This window comes from Palaemon carinicauda, chromosome 35, assembly GCF_036898095.1.
Source record: "Palaemon carinicauda isolate YSFRI2023 chromosome 35, ASM3689809v2, whole genome shotgun sequence".
Lineage (NCBI taxonomy): Eukaryota > Metazoa > Arthropoda > Malacostraca > Decapoda > Palaemonidae > Palaemon > Palaemon carinicauda.
This window is the reverse complement of record NC_090759.1, coordinates 12,707,457-12,717,183: the sequence shown is the minus strand read 5'-3', so window position 1 is coordinate 12,717,183 and position 9,727 is coordinate 12,707,457. Positions and strand designations below refer to the sequence as shown.

At 48.9% G+C, this 9,727-nt stretch overlaps 1 protein-coding gene and 1 pseudogene across 1 annotated transcript in view; both read left to right on the top strand.

The window, feature by feature from the left end:
• The first annotated feature begins 90 nt into the window (after positions 1 to 90).
• The window catches only part of LOC137627622 (protein disulfide-isomerase A4-like), an 83,254-nt gene continuing 73,617 nt past the window's right edge, over positions 91 to 9,727 (top strand). The window contains exon 1 of the mRNA XM_068358719.1: positions 91 to 264. Coding sequence (XP_068214820.1) covers positions 171 to 264 — 94 coding nt within the window. The 5' untranslated portion in view covers positions 91 to 170. The remainder of the gene's footprint in view (positions 265 to 9,727) is intronic.
• LOC137627991 (5S ribosomal RNA) lies at positions 6,525 to 6,643 on the top strand (annotated as a pseudogene).

Genomic DNA, 9,727 nt, shown 5'->3' with positions numbered 1-9,727 from the left:
GAAATATTAAATATTTTATTTCCTTTATAATATTACGACTTTTGGTACTGTACGACAGCTTGGCCAGATAACCTCCCGGCAGAACTCAATGTTTACATCCGTCATCCGCGGCGGTCAAACGCCCAATTTAAGCCGGGTTTAACTAAAGGGCGAAATCCTGTAAAGACGCCATGAAGTATATAGTTTGTGTCGTGCTGTATATATCATTTTCTTTACGGCAAGACGTATATGCAGATCCCAAAATAACAATAGATCCCGATGGAGGTAAGATAGTTATATACGATATCTTTAACGTGAAAGGAAACTTGCTTACCCTAGGGTAGGATAAACCTGCTGTTGATGGTTGGCCTGTAACTGGTGTGATTAAGTAAAAGGCCTAACTATTTTTGCATAGTAATAGGGATGTTAGAATCATGGGCATTGCATATTAATCAATTGAAAGCCTATCATGTGGAAGGCCACTAAATCCAACGTAGGAGTACGATTCTTCCTAAGGCTGTTCAGGTTCTAAGCAGAGTATATTCATAGTTTAAGTAATTGATTTTGTTACATACAACATTTGGGGGGCCTTTGTATAAAAGCGGCCAGTTCCTCATGTTTGTTTAAAAAAATGGACATCAACTAACCTAAACTTCCCCCCGCCTAACCTAACCTACAAGACGTGTCCTTACCTCCCCACCTAATGGGGAGCTAACATCCCCCTGCGACCCCCCTCAGACTGCCGTATTCTAAGTCGGCTGTCGTCATACATGGAGGTGGCCGCTAGCATACATACACCCCACATTTAGTAAAGTTAATACTGTGGAACCTTTGTAGTTCGTTGGGACGGACCTGGTTTAAAATTTCAGAAGTTATGACAAAACCCACGTTGTAAAATGGATACAAACTCAAGGACACCAACTAACCTAACCTAGAAGCAGTATCCTTGCCTACATGTGTAGCACCCCTGGGATGCCCCCTAAGTATGATGTATTCTTAACAAACAACTTCTTTCCCATAAGGGAGGTCGATTTGACAAGTAATAAGAATGTTTACATCTGACCCAACAAACTACATTTACCATGATAGTTATAATTTACACAAAATATTAAAAGTGATTATAGCTAATAATTGGAGGATGGAGCATCTCTTTCCATAGGGATGATCTTACTTGTTCTTAGTGTCAAAATTACTATTAACAAATGCTCTTTACTGATTGAGGTGCTGGAATCTGGGAAGGTTTGTTGACTTGGAATATAGCTTGACTCAGGCATAGTAAAAAATAGGATTTATTCTATATAACTTAGTAATACCATTAATTTAAATCAAGTTATTCCTGCTATAATTCTCAACTAGTAATTCTAACATCTTTTGACTATCTTGGAAGAGATTGCCAGCTCTGTAAGTTTCAAGTTTGACTTATGGTGCAGTGGTTAATCTCCTCCATTTTAATAATGAACTAGTAACCACTTGTGCAAATGTATGTGCTGTGTATGCATGAATTTTCTCCTCAGGATACAATCAGTTTTGTAATTTATCTTTTTACCGATTATTACCTCTGCCAAGGAGGTTATGTTTTTGAATCGTTTATTTATTTATTTGTCTGTGTATCAGTGGACAGGAGTGTCAAAACTACTAAATGGATTTTCATGAAATTTTCACATAGTCTATGTAGATCTTAGGTCATTGACGACCCCGTTAAATTTTAGAGATGATTCGGATTCTAGACCAGAGTGTATATTTTCCTCAATTTTAAAGAACAGGATTACATCTAAACTATTCGTTCTATTCTTTCTTTCTTTGATGGCTATTTTTCCGGTCCTTTACAGCAGGGGAACCCTACTCTCTGCAGGACCTCCACTTTCATTTTATCTAGTTCGTTCAGAGTATTCAACGTTTCATATCACGTATTGCTCATTTACTGTTGAATCATCACTGTCAAAGGACTCATGAAATTAGAAAATCTTCAGTTTCCTCTTGAAAACTTTAATATCTTCTATCATTGTGATGTCTCGTGGGAGGTTATTGTATAGTCTCTGGGTCACGTATTTAAAGACTCCAGAGCCTATTGTAGACATATATCTAAGTTCCAATAGTTTAAAACCATCTGTAACTACAGTATTCTTGTGCCAACACAATTTGTTGGCTGTGCAATATGTAGCAATTCTCTTAGGTATTTTGGACAACCGGTTCTGATAACTTGGGGGTTATTTTACATTTGTTCCGTAACCGAAATACAAACCACGCTATTTACATTGGGTTTACTTTTTAGCATAGCTGAAATGGCGAGCCATTAGAATTTAACGAGGGTGTATTACCCCCGCGCTAGTTAGCAGGGGGGTAGGTGAGTGGTAGCTAGCTACCCCTCCCCCCCTCACACACCGGTGAATTGCATCACTTAAACTTTTGGCTCGGACATGGACAGACGTCTCTGTCTTTGTCCTCGCTTGGCAGCCATTGTTTGTTTTGTCTTTACTTAATCACTTACTTTTCTTTTACTCAATATATATGTAAACATTTTCTCATGTTTATGTATATATTTGAGTATAGAAATCAGTAAGTTTCCTTTTCAGAGTTTGTGCTTCTGTGTGTAGTGTACGATATCTCCGTGGAGCCCTCGGCAGTTAGGCCACCAGGGTGTAATTTCATGGGTCGCGATCGAGTTTGACTTCGGTCTCTCTCTCTCTCTCTCTCTCTCTCTCTCTCTCTCTCTCTCTCTCTCTCTCTCTCTCTCTCTCTCTCGAGGTCGTTCACCCTTTTACTACGTTACTTACTACGCCTTTGTAGCTTCCTTCCCGTGTGGGGGGTTGCTACGCCGTACGTTTTGTCTCAATTAGTTTATGAATCTAATTGTATTTGTTGATTTTTCAGCTTTGCAGAACGATTCCTTTCTGGGTTTTCGTTCTTTCTTTGGTGTTCATTCATTTTTAAATTACATAATTACATAATTGCATAGTTACATAATTATAATTGTTAGAATTCTGTGTTGGTTACAGCTCTCCTTCCGTGAGTGTAAGTGGTTGTGAGGGCACGTACCTGTTGTGTAATTCTTGTTTTCCTTTCCCTCGGGATTCCTCTTCGGAGCCTTCCCGGGGGAACGAATGTTAACTAATAATTTTTGTTTTATTGTTTACAGTTACCGATCTAGTTCGTTTCTGTAATGTGACTACGGAGTGAGCTGTCTTGTTGAGGCCTGGGGATTCGGCTGTTGCTGCCTCCCCTATAGATCTTCGTCAGGGGCGTGTCTCCTTCTTCTGGAAGTACTCCCGTGACGATTGACAGCTCTCCAGTGCATTTTAGAACACTCAGGAGGCTCGCCTCCTTGTGTGGGTAACTTTCCTTCCGAGGGAAGTTTTTCCTGTCCAGGCTTGAGTTTTTCCCTTTTGGGGGGTTCTTCTCTTGCCTTTTTTTCGTGCAACTATGCTCTTGGTGCTGAGCGGTCGCACCTGCAGTTACGCTCAAGGGGCTAGGCAACTGCAGGAGCTCCTCTTCGGAGGATTGCTCCATTTAGGTCACTGGCTGACCCGTCTCTTCTACGAAGTGTTTCTCTTTCGTTCGCGAGAGAGTACACTCATAGAGACTCCTCTTCGGAGGACTCTTCTGCTGTTGTTGCTGTTGGCCTCCTTCGCCGTAAGGCTCACCGTCCGCTACGTCGTAAGGGCCTCCCATCTCCCTATAAGGGTGCTAAGAGGCGCCTTTTTGAATCTCCGTATGCAGCCTACAACTCCTTCTTCTTGATCTTCCGCCCCTGGTGCAGATGGACAGCAGTCTGACCTCGTCTTCCGACGGGCAACGGTCTTCCCGACGGACAACGGTCTTCCGACGGACATCAGTCTCCCGACGGACAGACAACGGTCTTCCGACGGACATCAGTCTCCCGACGGACAACGATTCCTTCGGGGCAAAGGGTTGCCTCCCTGGGGGGTTCTTCCCTTGCGTGTCAGGGTTCCCCTGTTTGTCAGTGCTCTCATGATGATCATCTCTGCTGTTCCTGTTGGTTCCTGTTACGCGCCCACGTTCGCCCTTGCGATCTAGAACTTCGGTTCAGGTCTTGAACAAGGACTCTTCTTCTTCGCACTGGCTTCCATGCGTTGCCTTCTGCTCGCCAGTGATCACCAGCTCGCCAGCGACCATAGACGCATCAACGTTCGCCTGCTCGTCAGCGATCTCCTACGCGTCAACGATCGCCATCGATCTGCCACGCGTGTCAGTTCCCCTGGACACCATCAGTAGCGATCTAGCGCTCGCCTGCTGTGGACCACGATCTCCGATAGCTGAGTCTTGCCGTAGATCTTCCTGCTCGCCAGCGCTCACCTTTACTTCTGTCCTTCTGCGCGCCAGCTTTCTTCAATCACCAGCGCACATCTGCGCGCCCTTTTTTGCCACACACCAATGGGCACCAACGGTTTTTTCTGACCGTCTAGGATCGCCTGATTAACAGCTTTCTTCAGCGCTCACCTTCCCGATGCACCTGCGCGCCTTCTGTTAGCGCGATGTGTGCTAACCATCTCTAGTCTCTCTCGCGTTGGCAATCGCCTACGCGCCCGCGCGATTCTTCACCTGCGCGTTAGCGTTTTGTTAACGCACCACCGCCCGCTGACACGCCATCGCTTGCCAACGCGCCTTCACTCGCCTACGGGCTATCGCTCGCCAGAACGCGCCATCTCCCGCCTACGCGTCATCGTGCCTGCGCGTCCACACGCCCGCGCGACCGCATGCCTACGCTCATGCGCGACCGCGCACATGCTCTCCAATGTTCGCCCGCGCGCGAACCAACGGTGTTCCGTCGTGCGGGCCGACGGTGTTCCGTCGCGCGAACGTCGGCTTGATTCCTGCGGTATCCATTGCTCGCCTGCGGGTCATCGCTCGCCGACCACCAGCTCTCGCCCTTCCTACCACACTCGCCCTCCTCCTGCGCTCCTTCGCGCACTTTCATTTGCGTGGCCGCGCATGGGCGCTTCCACGTTCGGCCACGCGCAAACCATTGATTTACCATCGCGCGAGCACCAGGGCGATTGCGACCGCGATTCCCCAACGGGTTTCGCAGCATGGCCAGCCTGGCAAGTCTTCTGGAGCGTATTTCCAGAACACGGCCTCACCCCGTAAACGCAGAGCAGGAAGAATCTTCAGGGAGGTCTGAGCAACATTCTTCTTTCCAGAACCTGGGTTAGCCCTTCCCCGTCATTCCCTGGAAGGGTTTTGCCAGGGAGCTTTCTGTTCGAGATTTATCCAACGGGCAAGGGGTGACTGGTTTACCCCTTCCTCTTCTCCATCTCGTGAAAGGGGCTTATCAGGTCCTTTCCCTCCTCGGTTGCGACCCGAGGTTTTGTTCAAGGAAGCTACAGGAAGATCATGGGTACTTTCCTCCTCTCGGGCTCAAGCACCTTGGCGTTTCGTTGCCAAGTTTCGATGTTGGACCATCTGGACGCAATGACCGAGGGCTTCCTTTCGGGTGTCTCATCCGTGGATGTCGACAACCTCAGACACCCTTCCATCCTTGGGAAGAGCTTGTTTGTGCCCAAGGACAGAGACATAGACAGCGGTTGTGCGGAGGAAGTCGCCTTCCGTTTTCACTCCTCCAAGGCGCTTTCTTCCAGACCCTGCAGGGCTCCAGCGCCTCTTTCTTTCAGCCTCGTCGGCCTAAGTTATCGGACCGGCTACGACAACTGAGATAAGGTGTCCAATAGCAGTCCCCTCCTGTCAGGAACAGGTAGCATGGGAGGCTCTCCCAGGGGGGGCATAATCCTAGAGGGAGCGGCAGAGTTCACAAACTCTAGGATTGGCAACCCCCCCTTGCAGGTTTCACGCTGGGAGGATGCCTAAGGTTACTCATCCGGATAACAGCTTCCCGGTGCCAATTCCTGCACGATCTCCGTGATCAGCAAAGGATATCGCCCCTACCGTCTCTGTCAGCGAATTCAGTGTCACTGAACCTCTATGCCATAGGGTCGGCAAGACTTTGCCCGTTTGGGCAGAATGATCCTTGCCTTAGGAGCAGGTCCTCCATAGGTTCGTCGACGGCTTCATCCCCCGACTTCTTCAGTCGATCCTTTCTCGTAGGAAAGTATCTGAGACGGGAATTCCGTAGTCGACCTCTCAGCTCTGATCAAGTTTGTCGAACAAACTTCGTCCAGCGTGGAACAGCAGAATCGATCAGACTGGTAACGAGGCGACAGGACTCCTTAGGCCCTGGATCGGAAGGACGGGTACTTTCAGTTTCCTTTCCATCCATCTTCCAGGAAGCTCTTGGAATTCAGCCTAGACTACAGGTATTTCTGCTTAAGATGCAGTGTAGCGATCCCGCCGTGGCATTGCAGATTTTTTCCCAGAGAACTCTCCCTGCTTTTCTCATGGCCGCTCAGGAGCAGGCTTCCGCCTCCTTCGCCTTTTGGAGGTCTGGTCAACTCCGGTAGGCTCGGGTTCCGACCTTTTTCAACGCCGGGACAAGCTTCCGGGTCCTTACCATGAGTGGGGGTTCATGGTAATTTGCTAGGAGCCTTGTCTTCTTCAGCCTCAACATCTGGAGTATCTAGCCATGATATTGAGTCAACGGCCTTACCACGTTGGAAACCCCGCTTCTCGTCCGTCCAGCGAGGTTAAGCAATGTCGGGTCTGGTCGGTACTTGGATGGGTGACCGCCTGGGGACGCCAGATTCTGTTGCCGCCGCCTCCGAGCCTTCCCTTCAGTTGACTGTGGCAAGGCTGAGGAGAGTCGCAGTACCTGTTTTCAGTCAGGCAGAGCTTTCAGACCTACCTTGGAACGTTTCCTAGGTCTCTTTTCCTCATTGACCCGTCTAAAGTTCCGAATGGTCGCCTCAGGATAAGTTCCCTGTGGGGCGGCCCAAGTTCCGGTGGTTTCAAAGCAACGATTAACCGGACTTTCTGGCTCCTATGGGACCAGTGGAACGATTAGACCTGCAATGGGTGTTGACCTATGGAACCTCTTGATGGGAGTGGATATTCTCGTCCTTTCCCCACATTTTTTATGCTGTTCTCGGACTCGTCAAAGAAAAGGGGGGGGGGGGGGCATGTTCCAGTCCAGGCCTATGGTCAGGACCTGAAGGATACCTCTCCATCATTCAGGCAGGCTTAGGGGCCGTAGTCTAGCCCCTATACAGATCCTACAGCTCCTGTCGAGTCGTTCCGTGTGCGACGACTTCATGGTACTGGCGTGTTCTAACCAACAAGGGACGCATTTTCATACCTTCGCATCTTGCAGTAGAGATACTGAGATGATCCGAGATCCTCTCAATACCACTATCGGCTCGCTCATTCCAGGCAGAGGAATGTTCTCTCCGACTATCTGAGCAGAGCCTCGCAGATAGAGGGTACCTGGGGGTCTTTGGCCTTTAGTAACCAGCAAGTCCTGGCCTGGGGGACCTGATCGCGACAGCTTGGAACTTCAAGCTTCCCCTGTTCTTCCCCCCAGTCTCAGACCCCAAGACTCTTTGGCAAGATGCATTCCGGTGATGGTGGGACAACATCGACGCCTGCGTCTTCCCACCATTGTTGTCTGTTGAGAATGGGTCTCAACAAGACCAGGTTGTCTGTCAACCTTTCGATGGCCTTGAGAGCTCCACTGTGACTATACGCGGAACGGTTTCCGGACCCTCTGCTTCCCCTGACGGAACTCCCGGGAGAGCTTCTCCCACGGCACAGGCTACTCAAACAACCACACTGCAACATCTTTCACGAGCCGGGGCGTCGCTTCGGCTTCATGCCTGGAGACACTACGTCTCCTCCTCAAGAAGAGACAACACGCTACAGTCGCGGGGCGGAGGTCGCGTCATCTGCGATAGTCATCCGCAAGGGTCTTCCAGGCGAAGTGGAGAGTCTTCTGTGGTTGGTGTCGTGGGAGATATACCTCTTCCCTTGAGGCCTCTTCTCCAGCAATAACGAACTTATTGCTTTTCGGTGGGAGGAAACTCCTTTCCGCTCTCGGCAATGAAGCCTGTCTTTAAGCCTTTCCCTGACCTTCAGGCTGAAAGGAATAACTTTTTCCTTCCCGCTGGACCTTTCCTCGCTCATGCGAAGCTGCGAACGTCCCTGCCCTAGTCGGAGTGAGACCTCCAACATGGAGCATGGCTCGGACTTTTTAGTCCCTTAAGAGATCTCAAGACCCTTTACGTCAGGCCTCTCATCGTATTCCGTCTTGGGGCTCCTGCTCACTCTGGCCGCGGCCAGTGTGTAAGCAATCTTCTTGGTCTCGTACGACTCCGCCCTTTCTAAGGATTGGGAGAAGGCAACATTCAGGTTCGCTCCTGAGTTGTTGGCTAGACTCGGAATCTTGGGGTCCCGGCCCTTCGGTTAAATTCATTCAAGATTTCGAGTCTCCATTCTGTTTCTGATGACCCAAAACCTTCTCCTCCTTGCCAGTAAAGGAATCGAGGGGTTATCTTTGGGAACAGCTGCAGTTTGTCCTCACGTGCAGCCGGGTTGAGAGCACAAGAAGGACATGGGGGAGAGTCACCAGTATACCTCTTCAGCTCGGACTCAAGGACATTCATCTCGACTTGAATCCAGACCCTCACCCGTCACGTCGCCCTACAGCACGATGTCGGATACATCGCAACGTCCCTCGCCTTCGAGTAATACTACTCTGTGACGCAGGTGCTACAAGCTGGAGTCTGGAAGCGTCTAATGACCTTCGCAACCCGCTTCCTGCAGGGTGTGACCCACAATAGTATCGATGAGTTTCTATCGCTCTGTGGTGGCTACACAACAGCTGGTCTAACCTCAGGCTCCTTTTTGGACAGGTAGCAGAAGGTTGAGGGCATTGTTATCAGGTTTTAGTCTGCATGAACGAAAGAAGTATGTCTGGCCCTTAATTCTTTCTTCATCATCCCCTCTACTAGGAAGCAGCATCCTGGTCTCTACATAGCTGACCTCAAACCTCTGCAGGTAAACCATGCTTCCTTGTGTTCCGAGTATTGAGTCAATACTGTCGCGTCCCCCATACCCTGCCGAGGTGGTATTGGGAACGTCCTAACCCAGAGTTCCTTCTGGAACTCCAGGTCAACTGCCTAGGACGGGTCACACTTCTTCCTTCACACACAAGCTTATGTAGGCCACATGATTCCTTGCGGAGCAAGGAACTTGTGAGGTGCAGGGACTCCTTTTCTCGAGTGCGACTCACTCGGATTCTGAGTCCCCGGGTAAAGCCAAAGCCAGTATGGCTGGGGACTTTCCACCCTTCCTAAGGGGTAAGTCACCCAATGTAAATAGCGTGGTTTGTATTTCGGTTACGGAACAAATGACAAATTCGGAGATAATTTGTATTTTTCCTAACCATACAACCTTAGCTATTTACATATATTTGCCCGCCAGCCCTGTCCCCCAAGACAAGTCCTACCTCTAAGTGAAAGTGAAGCAATTCACCGGTGTGTGAGGGGGGGAGGGGTAGCTAGCTACCACTCCCCTACCCCCCTGCTAACTAGCGCGGGGGGTAATACACCCTCGTTAAATTCTAATGGCTCGCCATTTCAGCTACGCTAAAAGGTAAACCCAATGTAAATAGCTAAGGTTTGTATGGTTAGGAAAAATACAAATTATCTTCGAATTTGTCATATTTTAAATTTATTTCTCGCTTTATCGGCAGCCAGTGTAAATCAATTGGTATAGGGGTGATCCTTTCTCTAGGTGGGACACCTTTTATCAGTCTTGCTTCTCTGTTTATTGTTTTGTAATTTCTTAAGTTGTACTTTTGGTAAATTGCAATAGATGGAGTTGCAGTAGTTAATCCTGGTAT